General features: G+C 43.5%; 1 protein-coding gene across 1 annotated transcript; it reads left to right on the forward strand.

Annotated features, from left to right (window-relative positions):
* The first annotated feature begins 6,871 nt into the window (after positions 1–6,871).
* LOC134486254 (Y-linked testis-specific protein 1-like) lies at positions 6,872–9,290 on the forward strand. The gene is made up of 2 exons (XM_063285173.1): positions 6,872–6,991; positions 8,025–9,290. The coding sequence occupies exon 2, from the start codon at positions 8,152–8,154 to the stop codon at positions 8,830–8,832; it is 681 nt and encodes a 226-aa protein (XP_063141243.1). The 5' UTR covers positions 6,872–6,991; positions 8,025–8,151; the 3' UTR covers positions 8,833–9,290.
* The last annotated feature ends 9,670 nt before the right edge of the window (positions 9,291–18,960 follow it).

Genomic DNA, 18,960 nt, shown 5'->3' on the forward strand with positions numbered 1-18,960 from the left:
AGGAGGAGGACCCTGCTGACTCTCTGTTCTGTAAAGTCTGACCTTAACAGATGAGTTAAAGGATGGGATTATCCTAGTGGGTGATTGTGGATGCTGTAGTTGATGTTGAGGGAGGCTGGCAAATGAGGGGACACAACTGAGTCACTTATAATAACAGATACAAAGCTGAGTGTGGTAGTGCATTCCTATATTCTCAATACTCGCGAAGATCACAAGTTCAAATCCAGCCGGGCTACATAGTAATTCCAAAGACAGCCTGGGCTACATCGTAAATCAAGGCCAGCCGGGGCTACAGAGTAAGTCCATGGCCAGCCTGGGCTACATAGTAAGTCCAAATACAGCCTGGGCTATATTGGAAATCAAGGCCAGCCTGGGCTACATAGTAAGTCCAAAGACAGCCTGGGCTACATATTAAGTCGAAGGCCATTCTGGGCTACATAGAAAGTCCAAGTTCAGCTTGGCCTACTTACATGACTCTTCTCCAAACAACAACAGGTTGTATTTTTTTTCCTTTTTCGTTTCTGTCTCTCCTATTTCCTCTACACTGATACCAGTGCTGTAGTTTGGGGGTGTGGGCAAGAAGTTTCATCATGTCTGATGGTCCAGGATCTCCCAAGCAGCACGGCAAACCAAACAGTGCAGCAAACAAGTCTGTTTCGATTTTTGAAGAAAAATATGACATATGGGAAGTGCTGTCTGAAGAAATGTCTCTAAGATGGGACAACGCCTCGGGAGACTGGGCTTGGATCTTGTGCTAGTTTCCTTGTGAGAAAAAAAAATGATGTTCTCAACCAGAGTCTGTGTTGGGAATACAACGCTGTGCTTCCATTTCAACACTGCACAATCTCCATATGGCAACCCTGGAAATCTTGTCTGATATTAAACAGATTATAGGAGAGACAAGATGAGGATAAACACTGTCATTAAAAAGAGTTTAAACGATGAATATTTTTTTTTTAAATTTTTGTCTGCGGTACCAGGTTCAGTGTTCTGCATAAACTCTAAAACACAGCAATTTTTTTTTAAATCGCCAAACAGATTGGATCTTATATTTTTCTATCTAGGTCTAATCGAGATGTAAAAATAAAATTCTTTGCTTTAAAAAAAAAACTAATTGTGTCTTATTGGCTTTTTTTTTAATTTCTTATTTTTAGTGTTTAGTGTTTTGGGCTTCATTTTAACAATTATTTTTTCATTGAATTAATTATTTTCTTACTTTCTAGTGTAGATAAAAATTTAGGTTGCTGGTCTTTGTTTCTAATCTAAGAATTAGTGTTGTAAATAAAGTTTCCTCTTAGCACCGATATAGTTATGTCTCACACATTTTGATAGTATGTTTCCTATCTTCTTCTTTTTTTCTTACTGTTACATAGTTTCATTATTTCTTGACATCTGTATTACTTGTGAATGTGTGATTTAATGTTTCTGGACTGGGAGACTCCTGTTGTCTCTCACTGAAGACGTCTATTTTAGTTTTGTTGTATTGGCAGAACAGATCCCGAGGGGCTGGATATGCAGCTCAGTGGACAGAGTGCTCACTTGGCTCTCACACACCTCTGGGCTCCTCCTACAGTACCTCATCATCCTGGTGTGGTGGTCCATCCCCATAGTCCCATTACCAGGAGGAGAACCAGGAGTTCAATATCATCCTTGGGTGCATAGTGTGTTTGAGGCCAGCCTGGGCTACATGAAACCTGTATACAGAAACATGTCCCACAAGACATCCTTTCTTAGGCATTTGCCACAATTTGTTCTGTGGTTTCTGAGTGTCTGAAAAGTCCAGGGTACTTGAAGGAAAAGATCATCCTGCTGCTAATAGGGACTGTCAGTCAGAGACATTGGCTGGTGAAGCCATCTCATCCCAGCTGGTTTTCTGTTGCTGATGGGCTGATCCAGGTCCACAGCTTTTCTTTTAATCACCCTCCTTCCTTTTTAACTGTACCCATTCTTGCTTCGTGCTGAGGCTGTGATGGAGTTAGTGACACAAAGAATTGGGGTCTCCTTCCTGCCCACTGATTCTCTCAACAATAAGTTCTTTCTCTGTTGAAATAGTTTCTCTGTTGCCTACATTATCAGAAATAAATAGAACACTCTTTTCTGTTCTATTTTGACACTGGGTTTCATTATGTAGGTAGGGCTGGCCTGAAACTCACTGTATAAACCAGGAAGGTCTTGAACTCACAGAGATCAGCTTGCTTCTGAGTGCTGGGATTAAAGGGGCATACCTGGGTCCTTCTTTTTTTAAATTTTTTTTAAATTTATCTTTTTGAGAAGTGTATGTGTGTGTGTTTGTGTGTGTTTGTGTGTGTGTGTGTCTGCATGTGTGTGTGTTTATGTGAGTGGGCGTGTGTGTGTTTGTGTTTGTGTGTGTTTATGTGTGTGTGTATGTGAGTGTGTGTGTGTGTGATTGCGTGTGTATGTGTGTATGTGAGTAGGTGTGTGTGTTTGTGTTTGTGTGTGTGTATGTGTGTGTGTATGTGAGTGTGTGTGTTTGTGTGTGTTTGTGTGTGTATGTGTGTGTGTATGTGAGTGCGTGTGTGTGGGTGTGTTTGTGTGTGTATGTGTGTGTGTATGTGTGTGTGTGTGTGTTTTGACCAAAGAGTCCGTCAGATCCTCTGCACCCTGATCCTCTGCAAGAGCAACCAGTGTTCCTAAGCAGTGAGCCGTCTTCCCAGCCCCTTCTGCCTGCTCTAAACTCCACTTCATTGTTCATCTTGCCCAGACATGCCTTTAATTCCTACTCTTAGTGTTTGTTTTAATTCAGGGATTCCTATTCGATTTTCTCTTGTTTCTTCTATTACATCACCAAGATGATGTGTATCCTTTTGTTTTGGAAGTTTCTCATTGACAACGCTTGAATCCTGGCTTTAAAATCCTTGCTGATGGTTCTGACAAGGGTTTTCTCTTGGTGCCACCACCAGGGAACTGTTTTTTCTCCTCTGCTTTTCATTTAGGGGGATGGTCATAGTGTGATGTGATTTCCATTTTGACATCATTTGTCTAAGATGTCAGCAGTCCTGACACTGTGGGTGCAGTGGCTGTCTATCCTTCATAACCTTATGGTGGTGTTTTGTATTTTTCTGGATTTGCCTGATTGAATAAAAGGGATTATACCTCCAGTCCATACCGACAGGCATATCTTAGAGGAATCAGGAAGAGAGGTTCTCGACCTTCCTAACATAACCTTTTCATACAGCTCCACCAACTGTACAATTATTTCATTGCTACTTCATAACTTTAATTTTGCTATAGTTATGAATTGTAATGTAAATGTCTGATGTACAGGATATATGATATATGACTCCTGTGCAAGGGCCATGTGAGATCCCAAAGGGATCTCAATCCAAGGGTTAAGGACCACTGATCTGGATTAGTGGGATGCCCTTACCGACGTAGATGGGTTGCCCAGTGTTGCCGGGGAGAAGTCTCCATCTCTGGAAGGCAAAGGATCTTCCATGATCAGGCTTTTTCCTGGGTCCTTCTGGAATAGTGGACACACTCTTGATGGTTACTGATGGATCAAATGACTCCAGGCAGTTTTCTTTTACATCATCGAAGATGAGGATTCTAAAATGGGTTCTGCTAGCCAAAAGCAGTGGCTGAAGCTATCCCTTGCAATCTTTCCCCTTCCCTAATGGCTCCTTCTCCGCACAAGGCCTACAGTAGATGTCTGAGTCCCTCCTAAGCTGCACCTTTCCAATCTACACTCTTCCTCTGTGGTGTTTCTTTCACGAAGAGCACATACGCTAACCCTGAAACCATGTTGTCTTCAGTCAGCACTAACAACCTATTACTCTCTGCCAGTTTCGTTTTCCCATATGACACGGTTGCTCAAAATTCTGAGTCATATTCACGCATGTATGGACAAACAGAATGTCACCGATTGGCTAGTCTATAATGATGCAGATTCTGTATGATTCTGATTCAGAAGCCTGTAAATCAGAGATGAAGAGACCATCGGCAGAGGAAGGAGTTCTTGTGAGATGTTGTCACCACAGAAGGGATCCAATGGGCTAGGAATACAAGACAGGGAGCCAAACTCCCTTTCATAATTGAACCTTTTTCCACAATAGCATCATTAATGGATCTTTATTTGTAGGTCGCATCCCTCTTGACCTAATCAATTCTTCACAACTACATTCCCACTGGGGATTCATCTTCAGAAAATTACTTCTGGGAGAACACATTCAAACCAGAATTGAGGGTGAATATTTGGAAATCTATAGTGGGGTTGGGCATTATTCTTCCCACGTCCTGTACAATTAAGATCTCTAACTACCTCCTTCCCCACGGTAGCCTCACTGAATGACGTGAATTCCGGGTGATTGATGAGGTAGAGACACCAAAGCACACTGCCATATCCTGTCACCAGTATCAAGCTCGAAACAGCAAGAGCCACCTGTGGGAAGATAAATATGAATAAACTTTATGATATCTTTAAACTATAAACCCCCAATTTAATCAAAACATTGTTTAAACTCAGTTCTCTTATATCGATGTTCTTTAAAAGTAGAAGTCAGTGGGCTTGCTGGTGACTCCTTGTACAGGTTTATACTGTACATTAGCCATCTTCATCCTCACAACTCACCTCCATTTTTATCTACACACACACACACACACACACACACACACACACACACACACACCCTCCTGCTCCCCGTCCTCTTCCTAAATGCCCCCTTACACATAATATCCCTTATTAAAATCTAAATTTCACAATCGTCTGTTTGAGTCTGGCTTGTTTCACTTAACATATTGTGTTTTACACTCCCATCGGTTTTTCTGAGAACAAAACCCTTTGCTCTTACACATAGATGAGAATCACATCAATGTTTATCACATTTTTTAAGCCATTCATCCAGTGATCAACAGCTAAGGGTATTCCAATGGCTTGTCTATTGCACACAGTGTGGCAATCAGAATGGATGTGCAGGGTCCTGGGTAGTTTTTATTATCAGTTTGACTCAACCTGGGAAGAAGGAGCCTCAGCTGAAGAACTGCCTCCATCAGATTGTCCTATGGCCACATTTGTAAGGAATTTTTTTTTTGATGGTTGATGTGGAAGGGTCTAGCCCACTATGGGGAGAGTCATCCCCTATGAAGGTGGCCCTGGGTTGTATGAGAAGGAGAGAAAGCTGAGTAGGTCATGGATAGCAATCCAGTACCCAGCATTTCTAAGTTGTCTCTGCTTCCTTTCCTGCCTCCAGAGTCCTGCCTGAATTCCTGCCCCAACGTCGCTCAGTAACAGACTAGTACCTAGAAGATAGAGTGAGACAAACTCTTTCCTCCTCAAGTTGACGGCTATGACGTGATTGTTCTTCTTGTTGCCTACTTGTTCTTCCCTTTTTTGTAAGTTGTCTCTGTTTATTGTTCTTAGAAAGATGATATTACATGTTTCCTCATGGGCTCTCTGTCTCTCACAGTGTCTCTCTCTGTCTCTGTCTCTCACTGTATTTGTGTGTTTGAGTGTGTATATGTGTATGTTTTTGTGTGTGTTTGGGTGTGCATGTGTGTGTGTTTGTGTGTGTATGTATGTGTGTGTTTGTGTGTTTGGGTATGTATGAGTGTTTCTGTGTGTATGTGTGTATGTGTGAGTGTGCATGTGTGTGTGTGTGTGTGTGTGTGTGTGTGTGTGCGTGCTTTCCAGGCTTCAGAAAATGCCCAAGGCTGTAAATCTCAGCAGGTGCCTAGAGAAGGAAGATGAAGGGGAGAAAAGGGGAAAAAAATCATGTCATGTGAGTTAACCCCACATTGAGGTCAGCCACATAGTGGACAACAGTCACATAATGGCAGAGGAGTCATAAGAGCAGAGAGAGAGGAAAACTCAAAGTGTGAAGGAAATGTGCTTAAAACTAGGATAGAAGGGAGAAAAAGAAGACGGTGAACTTAGAAAAGCGGACAGATTTTAAAAAGCTGCCATAAGTTGTTAAGCTCTAAGTACATTTAAAAAAAGTATAATGTTAATGTGGAAGGGAATTACTGGGGAGAGGGAAGGGAGGGTCAGAGTGTAGTGGGGAGAGGGGAGGGTTCTGAAAAGAATCCTTTTGAAGATCTGAAGAACTATGTGACACAAACTATTAAAGTGCCCTGTAATTTACAGGTAAATTCCACACTTACCTGCATCCAGTATTCTGTCTACCCATATTTCAAAAACAAAATTAGGTCATCTATTTCATCCTGTTTTGCTGCATTTGATCTAATAAATTCCTTGACCTGAAGTGCTGGTTAATTTTAAGACATTTAAAATACGACTGGTCGATATCGGGTTTGTCATCAGTTTATCCCGACTTTGGAAGCAGGTCCAGGAGCTAATTTTTCCTCGCTCTTTGCAAAGAATCCATAATTCATGATTGCCATTGACTTCAATACAAGGTATTTAATCCTGTCAAATTCCAGCTTTGTTTGAGTAAAAATGGCCCTCCTCTAATTGTGGGTTTTGATAAAGCTAATTTTGGGGTGCTATCCAGAGGGCTGCCTCGGAGAGAGAGGCTAGCAATATTTCTGATATGGAGAATGACTTAAAGATAACCAAAGGAAAGATAGGAGCTGGGAAAATAACCACCAAGGATGTTGGTGACTCAGAAACCAAAGACTTTTTCAGAAAAAAAAATGCATGAAAAGAGCTTCTTGGTCAGTCTGTGACTTGAGTCATCAGAATATTTGGGTGGGGACTTTATTTTGGGTCTCCAGGAGGCTACAGGAGAAGCTAAAACCTAGATGCTGGATGTTTCTAAGCGTAACTAGGGAAGGAACTGGGCTGAGAGGGCTTCTATGATGTAAGCAGAGCCTGGATGATGTCACAGAGAGAAGGGCGGAGGTTGCGCTTCTCTTCCACTTGGGGGCGCTAGACTCCCCTGAAGGTGGGTTCACTATCTTCGCAGCGGGCTGTGAAAGCCAGTTCAGCTACTGAACCCCAGAATTGTTCAACAGGCTTTTGGACACTGACCGGTTTCAGAAGACAGAATCTGGACGACTAGGAAATTTTCACTCGGTAAATACGTTTATGAAGATAACTGGGACCCTTGTAGCCCAGAAAGCTAAAAGTTTTCCCTCCTACAGCGAGTAACCGTATGTTCTGATGTCGTCCACGTTTGAGAGCTCGGCGGACGGTCTAGGCTAGTCAGTCTAAGAGTTTATTATCCTTTGCTAAAAATATCTACTTCGTAATCCTACTAAAATGCCAAAGCTCCTCTCTGTGCCTGTGCATTTTAGGAGATAATATTTCTTTTTTTTTTTTTTTTGGTATTTTTTTTCGGAGCTGAGGACCGAACCCAGGGCCTTGTGCTTGCTAGGCAACTGCTCTACCACTGAATTAAATCCCAACCCCAGGAGATATTATTTCTAAATGGCTGTTGCCTACATAAAATCCCTTGATGCGGTCGAAGATGCAACAGCGTCGCAGAATAAACCTGGGGCTGGGTCAGGATGCACAGTACAGAAAGCCAGTGGACTAGTGTGCTGTGTCTCTGGGCAGACACTTGTGGATGTTGCCACATCGTTCATTGTTAGAGGGTAGAAGAGGGGTGTGGCCACCCTGCTGTCTCCTTTGCTATCCTTTCTCTGTTCTGCTTGCTTAAAGTGGGGACAGGGATACTTAATCCCACACTGACCTAGCCATTCAAGGAGAGGTTCCTCAGCAGAGGCAAAGTGCCTCGGGCTGAAGAAATGTGTCTGAATATCTTATTCTGAGCTGTTGAGAACCATTTTTTCATTTCCCTTTGAACTTTAGATTTTGATTTTTGAGGCAGGGTTTTTCTGTGGGTAGCTTTGGCTACCCTGGAACTAACTCTGTAGACCAGGCTGGCCTTGATATCACAGGGGTCTGCCTCCCTCTGCCTCTTGAGTGCTGGAATTAAAGGTGTGCTCCACCATTGCACAGCCCTCCTATGAACTTCTGATTACGACAGAATAAGATTCATATGCTCAAACATGTTTACCATTGCCTTCCTCACCTGCTCCAAAGTTCTCTTAGACAAGAGCCTTGGTCCAGCGCCCTCCCCACCCCACCCCCATTGTTCTTGCAGGCACTCACATGACAGAGGCACCAGCATTGTGTCTGGTTTAAGCAGGCGAGCTCTTCAAACCCAGGCCACGGGCAAGTATGAAGCCTGAACACAGAACGATAGCCACAACACAGTGGACCAGGATGCCATGGCCTACCACACTAGGTCTACAGCCATGAAGAAGAGGATGTCTCTGAGGAGGATGAGCACACCATCCACACAGAAGCGGAGGAGGAGGAGGCCTTCTCCCCAGGCCCTGGGGAACATTGTGGGCTGCAGAATTTCTCACGGATGGAAGGAAGGTGATGAGCCCATCACCCAGTGGAAGGCCATCGTTCTAGATCAACTGCCAACAAATCCCACTCTCTATCTGGTCAAGTATGATGGAATTGATTGTATCTACGGACTGGAACGTCACAGCGATGAGAGGATTTTAAAGCTTAAGGTCTTGACTCACAAAGTAGTGTTTCCTCAAGTGAAAGAGACCCATCTCGCAAGAGCCATGGTTGGCCGAGCGGTGGAGCATAAATTTGAGGGCAAACATGTCTCTAAGGAGAACTGGAGGGTGGTGGTCCAAGCCCAGGTGCCGATCATGAAGGACTGGTTTTACATCACCTACGAGAAAGATCCAGTCCTATACATCTACCAGCTCCTGGATGATTATGGAGAAGGTAACCTCCGTATCATTCCAGAGACTCCTTCAGCAGAGGTGAAGTCAGACGTTGACAGCGACATCTTAACAGGTCAATGCGTGCAGTTCACCAGAAGCGACCGGTCCAAAAAGATCAGCAAAGTCATTTACCAAGTTCTAGCCAAGCCTTCTGTGTAGTTCACCAAGTTTGATGGCGACGTCCACATCTATGTCTATAATCTGGTGGAAAAGATCCATTAAGGTGAAATGCACAAAGTGAGGGGGACATAGATGGGGAACTTATAGGATTGGGGGGAAAATGTTTGTTTTTCTGTGTTTCAGATACCCAAGGGCCTTTGACAACCCCAGTATCTTTTCCAGTGGAATTTGTTTTGCTCTAAAAATTAAAATGTGTGATGTGACGTGTTGTGTGTGAACACTTTGGTGGAGGAGATGGACTGGGGTGGATGGAACATGGCGAGGAAGCCGGAAAGGTGAAGGCTGTGAACAGTAAGTCTGATGTCACGTAGGCTAAAACAAACAGAACTGAACTGGTCTGGTATTTAGGGAGTGAAAAGAACTGGAGATGAGGCTTAGAGGAGCAGGGATGGCACGGGGGAAAAAAGATGGTTGTTTAGGAAGCAGAGGAGAGGGGCCAGACATAGATAGACTCTCTGAGGTGAAGTTTGAGGGAGAAACAGACAGTTGGGGAAAGAGGGGCAGGGAACAGGGAGGTGGTCTTGGAACTCAAGGGGAATCCCAATAAGTGATCCAAGCAGACTGAGAATCAGAGAAGGTCGGGGATTGTTTGACTAACGAAACCTAATGAAACCTATTTCTCATCTGTAGATGTATTATTTTTAATTATGTTGGTGGGGGCAGGCATGAACACAGGAGACCGCAGAGACAAGAATAATCAGGTCCCCTGGAGCTGGAATTAAAGGTGATTGGGATCCATTGGACATGAGATCAAAGAACAAATCCAAGTCCTCTTTCAAAGCAGATGAGATCTTGATCCATTGGTCATCTCTCCAGGCCCCTAAAGTCATCTTTTTAAATACGTCCAACCTTCACATGCAGAGAAGAGACCAGGATGAGGGTAAGAAAGATTAAATTGATGGGGATGTGGAAGAAAGACTAAAGAACACATGAGGGAGTATTGGAAACTGACAGACGAAGGAATATCAAATGGAGTTCTCAAAAAGTGAAGCAGGAGACCAGGAAGAACAGAAAGGGTCTAGAATGAGTTGAACTTGGGCCACATCAATATTGGTCTCTTTGGTTCCTTAAAGAATAGCCAACCATCACTACAGAAGGTGGACGTGAGGGGGAGGCTTCCCCGGAGGACATTTTAACGATGATAACTCAAGAGTAGTGAATGCCAAACTAAGTTTATATCTATCGATTCCTGAAAGTTTCATAAAGCCCCTTATTTTGTATGATCAGTAAAAAGTAATTTAAAAGGGAAGATGAGGATGTCGTGAGCTTCTGTCAGGTGTTACGTGGATCCTGTGTTTAGCTTCCCTGAGCACGTTAGACTCTGTTGCATCCTGTAATATTTTTGAGGTCTCTTCTCAATACCCCTAGATGACCACAAAGAGCTCCTCTACTGGCTTGTCTTCCCTGGCTCTCCTTCGACTGGATGGCTTCCTACACCTGTGGGCCCTGTTACCCTATCTAGCCCCAGAAAGTTCCCATCTTTTACTCACATGTATGCTTATCCTCAGAAAACTCTTGATGGTGCCTCCAATGCAGAGGTGCTGAGTTTATTCCTATGCCATTTGCCGTGACTTTAAAATACTTTGTGGTTCCTGACCATGTGGCTCTCTCCTCCTGAGAAGCCCCTGTGCACCCCATGGGGTTTCCCTGAGCCACATCTATGCTCCAAGAGTTTCTTTGGAGACAACCATATCTTGGACTCATTCATTGCTGTTTCTTCTCTCAAGAATAAGTTTCTCACTGCAGGACTTGAAAATACTTTCTATAGTTGATTAATTCTGCTATTTGGGGGGTTTTATACTGGCAAGTTGTCTGATGGTTTTATTGCTCCAAAAAGACACAATGACCAAGGCAACTTGTAAGGGACAACATTTTTTTTTGGGGTTCTTTTTTTTCGGAGCTGGGGACTGAACCCAGGGCCTTGCCCTTCCGAGGCAAGCGCTCTACCACTGAGCTATATCCCCAACCCAAAGGGACAACATTTAATTAGGACAGGATTTCAGATTCAGAAGTTCAGTCTATTTTCATCAAGGCAGGAATCATGGAAGCGTCTAGGCAGACATGGTGTTGGAGAAGAAGCATATCACCCCCACAGTGATATGCTGTCTCTAACAAGGCCACACCTACTCCCACAAGGCCACGCCTCCTACTTGTGCCACACTACCCATGGGAAAATCACATTCTAACCACCGCCCTGATTTTATGCCAAGCTAGAGTCATCAGAGAAGAGGGCGCCTCAGTTGAGAACATGCGTCCATAAGATCCAGCTGTAGGGCATTTAATTAGTGATTGGTGGGTGAGGGCCCAGCCCACTCTGAGCGGCACCATTCCTAGGCTGGTGGTCCTGAGTTCTATAAGAAAGCAAGCTAAGCAAGACATGAGGAGCAAGACGGTAAGCAGTGCCCCTCCATAGCCTCTGCCTCAGTTCCTGCCTCCAGGATCCTGTCCTGTTTGAGTTCCTGTCCCAAATTCCTTAGCTGATGAGCAGCAATGTAGAAGTGTAAGCTGAATAAACCTTTTCCTCCCTAACTTGCTCTTTGGTCACCGTGTTTCCTTACAAGAATGAGAACCCTAAGTAATACAATTTCTAATAGAAAGAGTGAGTCTAGTAGAGCCCCAGACGCTTACCTCATAACCACAAATAGAGACGTATAGACACTTTGTTTTAATTTAAAGGTAAGACTTGCTCATGTACTGACCTGTGACGTTCTAGTTTGCTTCCTTCTCTCCGTGATGAATGCCATGATCAAAACTAACTTGGAGAGGAAAGGGTTATTTGCCTTAAAGGTTACAGACCACCACTGAGGGAAACCAGAACAGGGGCTTGAAGTGGTAACAAGGAGCTCTGCTTGTTGGCCTGCTCCCTGTCTCAGTCATTTTTCTGTTGCTGTGAAGAGACACCATGGTCAAGGAACAACTATAATGAAAGCATGTAATTGGAGGCTCCCTTACAGTTTCAGACATCTGGTCCATCATCATGGCAGGGAGCATAACACAGGAGCAATAGAGAGCTACTGCTCTGTAAGCAGAGAGAGAGAGAGAGAGAGAGAGAGAGAGAGAGAGAGAGAGAGAGAGAGAGAGAAACTCTGGGAAGCATGGGGCTCTTGAAAACTCAAACCCCACCCTTTTCGACACCCCCACTTCCTCCAGTGAGGCCACAACTCTTAATCCTTCTAATCCTGGAAAATACTGTCACTTCCTGTTAACTAAATATTCAAATATATGACTGCAGGAGCCTTTCTTATTCAAACCGCCACACTCCCCATGGCTTGCTCCATTACTATTTCTTACAGCCTAAAAGGCTATTCTTTTTACACAGGACTACTGATGAACTTGCCCACAATGGTGGACCCTCCCACAAGAATCATTAATAAAGAAAATGTTCTATAGACTTACCCAAAAACTAATCTAATGGAGGCAGTTCTTGAATTGTTCTCTCTTCTCAGTTGACTCCAGATTGTCAAATTGGGGGAGAAAAAGAGAAAGAGAGACCCAGCACCATAATGTTTCCCTTACTCCATGTTACATACTCACCACCAGCCACTGTCTTCTCTCAGTGTATAGACCCACTTCCCTGTATGGCAGAACTGAAGAGTAACTACTGTCACCAACATGAACACTCGAGGATATATGACAAGAAATGAATACATTCTACAGCTCCCAACGCCAAGCAAAAGCATTTTAGTGTGTGCTGCACTTACTGGGAGACTGTCAGTCACTGGCTATTTAATGGGTCACAGTAGACCACAGAAGCAAAAAGTCACAAACTACATATCATCCCCTCTCAGCAGGAGACATAGCCCTTTCTCAAAACCCATGAATCTATCTGTAGGCTTAGATTTTTTCAAAACCTACTTTATTTATGGTTCTTAAACACTTCAACCACCCTTCTAGCCCAACAATAGAGGTAGCAGAGAGAGAAAGTTAACAGGAAAAGGGAGAGAGTTGTGGACCTATTTAGAAGTAATTCTTTGGGGTAACTCAAATCTTCATGGTGCAGTATGGTCCAATAGCAAACGCAAAACACGAATCAGTAGCAGTGCCTTGACCTGTCAGAGACCACAAGGCTCTAACCAACAAGAAGCAGCAGAAGCAGCGAGAGGCTGCCCGAATAGCACAGGCTCTTTTGTGCATTTCTCACTATGGAACGAAGACCAGCAAAGACCATCGAAGTATTGCAAGGTGTAGCAATGTAAAAATGTCCTCTCCCTCTCTGTGGGATTACATTTATATTCTCCATAAACATTCTGTCCCCCTTCAAGCGTGTGCTCCAGCTAAATATCTTATGCCTTCTCATGTGTCTGCTTCAGCAAAACATCCTCTCCTAACATAGCTTCCAGAAAAACATCCTGTGACACAAGTGAGTTTCCAAAGAAACCAAAATTTTTCCACTTCATCTAGCCTCATCTCACACTCGGCCGTGACGTCACAAAATGTATAATGGCAGCCTTGCAAGGGTCCTAGGCCTCAGCCTCATCAGCCACTGGAACTTCTGCAATTGCACTCCGTGAGACTCAGCCGCTATCGTGAGCACAACCTTCAGTTATCCCCGTAAACATTGTGCTCTATCCATCTTTGTTCTCAGCCAATAGCTGTCCAACTTCCAGCCAACTCAGCTTTGACCAGAAAAACCCTCATCAAGAAAGCCAATGAATTTGACTTGATTTTGTTTTCCCTGACGGAACGGAGTGTTCTCCCTGCCTGGTTACCCTGGTGTCTGACTCATCTGTAATAAAACCCACTACTATTAAGATCAAAGTCACAGGAACTATGACAAATAGCAAATCACACCACAAGCATCACAGTTGGCCAAGACTTTTCTGCAGCCTTATTAAAGTATAATTTACATACTTAAAAATCCATTTATTTTAATTGTGTAATTTAATGATTTTACAGCAAAATTTATAACTTCCTTCCCTTTTTTAATACTCATTTCCCACTAGTTCCTACGATATCAAAGTCTATTAGAAACACAGAAGTGAAGTCAGGAGAAGGACCAGAGTGGGAAGCAGGAGGTTCTTGATTTGCTAAGACGACAGATACATTGGCAGAATCTTCTGGATAAAACCACTTGGGAAACATTGGGTCTTCTCTTAGTGTGCAGCCTCCAGACAAAGAGTTTAAAGGATTGAGTCTTGGGTCCTCCTACATCAAATCCGGACCTGACCTGGTATGGTCACCATCACTTTTGGCCATTTTCATGTTAATCTATTCATCACTCTTACACGTTGCCTAGCAACTCACATAGTAAACAAACTTATTTTGGTTCATGGTTTCATAGGTTTTGGTCCATGGTCACATGACCATGAAAGGGGCAAGGTAGAGCTCAACTGCTAACCTCACTGGCATCCAAGAAGCATCAACACAGGAAGAGACAAAGGACAAAAAAACACCCTCCAAGACATGCCCCAAATGACCAAGTCCCTTAATTTCCTATCTCCTCATTTCCCGCCACCTTCATACACATCCATCAACAGATGAACTCATTGATTACAACCCACAGGGTCCAATCGATATTCATAGTCCCACCTTTGAACATTGTACTGAAACAATGTGTATCTTAAACCCATAGGGCAGGGCCAGAAGGTGGTGTCAGAGGTCTAAACTTCACTTCACACTAGAAACAGCTGGGTAGGTTTCTCAACATCCCCAATTTCTTTCTGGGACTGAGCTACACCATGTCTGCATTGCAGCATTTTGTCTGGGGTGAGATACCATCAGCAGTCAATTGTAAAGACCATGTGTGTGCTTGAATGTAAAATGGGACATGTATAATATATACACACATGCATATACACAGACTCACAGAGAGAGGCAAAAAGGGATGGAGTTGAGTCTTAGGAACCCTCAAGGAAGAGGGAGTGGAAATACAAGATACAGATGTCAGCGAGAACCAGAACAAAGCAGTGTCTTCTAAACACGACAGGACCATTATCCCTCAGCCCTAGCTGATAGGGAGAGTCAGTTTTCTACAAAGATATAGCTGGTGATAAGCTGGCCAGGCTCCAGGGGCTTGCCCAAGGCCCATGAATTTAGGGGCAGCATAAATGACTTGGGTGGGTTGTTACAGAGGACAGAAAGGGAGCTTGAAGTTGGGAGAAGGGATTAGGTGGGGATGGATCAGGGAGGAGTTAGGAAGAGACGTGAGAAGTAAATTCTATCAATATATAATGTACAAAGTTCTCAAGGAACTAATAAAAGTGGTTTTTAAAATACCATATCTGTACTGAACACATACAAACCATTTTTCTTGTCATCTCCTAAATAACAGCCCCTCATGATTTCATTTCATTAAGTACCAAAGTAATGCAGAGATTATTTAAAATGTAGGAGGGTCTGGGGAGACGGAAGAAGGGTAAAGACAAGTGTGTTGTCACACATGCAAACACGAGTGCTTGGTATGGGAACAGGAGGATGACCGGGGCTTCCTGACAGTGAGCCTCACCTCAGGTTCAGCAGGGGGACCCTGTCACAAGGGAATACAGTAGGGAGTGAAGGAGCAGAACACGCTCTACCCTCCCCCATCCTCTGCACTTACATGTCTCTATGATCACACGCACACATACACACATATAAATATGACTAGAGTATATGAGAGGCTTGCATAGGTTATATGCAAATGCAGTGTCGTTTTATCCAAGGAACCTGAGGACTTTAGATCATTGGGAGTCCTGGGGCCAACTCTCAGAGGACACGATATATCTCCTTATTGTGCAAACGAATCCTTGGTTGAGTGTGTGTCAGTGACTCCACACAGTTCTCCTCCTCTAGGTTCCTGTGTATCACAGAGAATGATCTGGAAATACTGAAACAAATATAAACTAAAGGCTTCGTTGGGGTTTCTAGGCTTGCATTAAAATTATATTTATCACGTTTTATTAAATGGAAGGGAAATCTTCAGCTCCCAGCAACAATAGACTCAATCATGTTGGCTTCTGTTTTATCCCATTATGAATAGCAATTAATTGCACATCAATAGCTCCCCATGCTTTGAACTAAATCAGCATGAAGGTATATGTTTCCGTAACCCCTATGTGGATAATCAAGTAGAAAGGGGGGAGGTATGATGCCTTTCGCTTATGGGAGAGTGATGGCTTGATTGGAAACTTGTTATGCAAATAACCCTAAACTCTGAGATATGAAATGTAACGATAAAATATACTACCAAATGCTATGGACACTCATTACCTGATTTCTTTTAAAAGAAAAAAAAAACATACTTTAGGATTTTGAATAAGTGTGACCCTCAGAGGTTCAAATACTTGAATATGTTTGGTTTCCAGTGGGTGGATTGTTTAGAAAGGATTGGGAGTTGTGTTTTTGTTAAAAGAGATGTGTCAATGGGAGGTGGGGGCCTTGAGATTTCAAAAGCCCACCAGGCTTCACTCTCTCTCCCTCCCTCCCTCCCTCCCTCTCCCTCTTCCTCTCCCTCTTCCTCTCCCTCTCTCTCTCTCTCTCTCTCTCTCTCTCTCCCTCTCTCCCTCCCTCTCTCTCTCTTTCTCTCTCTCTCCCTCTTTCCCTCTCTCTCTCCCTCTCCCTCCCTCTCCCACTCTCCCTCTCTCTCTCCCTCTCCCTCTCTCTCTCTCTCTCTCTCTCTCTCTCTCTCTCTCTCTCTCTCTCTCTTTCTCATCTGGGGAGCAGGATGTGAGCTCTCAGGAACTACTCAGCCAGGCCTGCCTGCCTGCCAGCCTGCTGTCATGGTGTCTACCACGATGGTCCACGGACTCACCCTCTGAAACTGTAAGACCACAATTAAATGTTTCCTTTCATACATTGATTTGGTCACGGTGTCTATTCACAGCAATAGAACAGTAACTAAGGCACACATCTTCCTGTCTATTTTTCTAATACTTCTGTATTTATTTCATTAAAGTTACCTGTTGTCCATTGGACAGTTTTATGAATAAGTTTCAAGTTTAAAGACAAATAGTGACAAATAGGAGTGGCACTACTAGGAGGTTTGGCCTTGTTGCAGTGGGTGTGGTCTTGTTGGACTATGTGTGTCACTGTGGGCATGGGCTTTAAGACCCTCACCCTAACTGCCTGGAAGCCAGTCTTCTAGCAGCCTTCAGAGGAAGATGTAGACCTCTCAGCTCCTCCTGCACATGCCTGCCTAGATGCTGCCATGTTCCTGCCTTGATGATAATAGACTGAACATATGAACCTACAAGCCAGCCCTAAGTAAATGTCCTTGTCAGACTTGCATTGGTCATGGTTTCTTTTAATAGCAGTAAAACCCTAAAACATACATACATATATACATATACATATACACCCAAGATTACACACACACACACACACACACACACACACACACACACACACACACCATTTACAGGGATTTTAGATCTAGCCAGGGCCCCTGCGGTTTCATTGGTCCATCTGATACACGTGTTCATGGAACATGTCTCGCTCTGTTTCTTGTTCTAGGAAGTACATCTGCAGACTCGCTTCATTTTGCTTTATTCTCCTCTTCAGGCTTAGAAATCTCAGCTTACAGAGAGGGGAAGACGGGAACTTGGTTAAATAGCTCTTTTTTCTGTGGGTAGCTTACATCTCAAGTCACAAAGGGAAAATAAATATAACAAGAAATAGTAATACACATCCAAACCGTGATGGGAAGTTCATATCCGTTCCCCTTAATGAATGTCAACTTTGGAAATTGGAATCCACAATGAGATGAGACTTTTGAAAAATCCTAATTCTCAGGCAGGCTTTGGTATTTCTCTTTCCCTGAAAAGGAACACAACTAGAAAAAGACAGAAGGTAGGTTGCTTTTGTCCACAAACGAATCAGAAGCATTTGATAATGATCATAGAGGGGGCTACCCCATGTTTACCAAAGAATAAAGTAATATGGGGGCGGGGGAGACATCTAGAGAACAGTTGGTGCCTTATTGGTATTAAAAAAAATTCTTGAAGTCAAGAAATAATATTTGACAAAAGAAAAAACTAGGTTTTCATTAGGCAGAACTGTTTTTAAAATAGCCTTCATTTGAGTCATGATAAGAGGGGCGTGGAGCAGGTCAGTCTGTAGATAACTAAAGTCATTCCCTTGTTAATGGACTTGAATAAAATTAGAAATTTTAGCTTTCAAAGGGGAAAAATTGTGTTCCAGAGAGAGAGAGAGACAAAGGAGTGTCCAAACTCATACTTGATTCTTTCAATAAATCTACTGGTAACTCATGTGTTTGTTGATATTTGAATTAAAACTCAGGTTGGATATCTCGACTTAAGAGTGTAACGCGTGGGGCTGGGGATTTAGCTCAGTGGTTAGAGCGCTTATCTAGGAAGAACAAGGCCCTGGGTTCGGTCCCCAGCTCTGAAAAAAAGAACCAAAAAAAAAAAATAAAAAAAAAAGAGAGTTTAATGTGCGTGAATAGCTGCCAGTGGAAAGACTTGTCCTCGGATTTCTCAAAAGGCATGAAAAAGCCACCGTGGAGTTACTGGATTTTGTTTCAAAGACTTTAGCTCCTTGTCTGCAGGGATGCAGGGCCTCAAAGGAAGGGCCTGAGACCTCCTAAGAGGTAGCGTCCAACCACTGAGGCCATGCGCACAGAGGGAGGTAGCCTTTCTCAGAAAATGGAGCTACGAGAGCTAAAAAATGAAGGCGACACATCGATCAAATCGCTGTAATAGAACGACGGCAGCCAGTTCACAGAGCGAGGCAGCTGTCAGCGACTCGGCCAAGAACTAAGAGGATTTGAAAAGATAATAACAACACAGAGTTCACAGAAGCCACTATAGACTCATGGCGTCTGCGAATTTAATCCATGTGCTCTGGGCAGAGAAAACAATCCAAACCAGAGATCCCTCTTGCTCAGCCCGACGGAACGCTGTGCCGTGTCCCGGATGTCCCATGTCAAGGACTCAACCTAGATGCTGGAAGCCTGTGAGAAACCGGAACTACGTCATTTCAGTGCTGACACCGGAAATGGCTCAAGTCTGCACCTTCATTGGACGAAGAAATAAGTCACACAGCACCGGAAGTAATCCTTGCCAGGGTCTGTGTGAGGTCGGAAGTGGACACTGCCTACACGTGTCGGGTAAGCTCACACAACTGAGGAAATGGTTTTTAAATTTAAACACAATTTCTAATAACTAGTAA

This window comes from Rattus norvegicus, chromosome 3 (genome assembly GCF_036323735.1).
Source record: "Rattus norvegicus strain BN/NHsdMcwi chromosome 3, GRCr8, whole genome shotgun sequence".
NCBI classification, from domain to species: domain Eukaryota; kingdom Metazoa; phylum Chordata; class Mammalia; order Rodentia; family Muridae; genus Rattus; species Rattus norvegicus.

Excerpts from the sequence above, each read along its gene's own strand:
- LOC134486254 (XM_063285173.1), top strand. The coding sequence starts at position 8,152 with ATGGCCTACCACACTAGGTCTACAGCCATGAAGAAGAGGATGTCTCTG.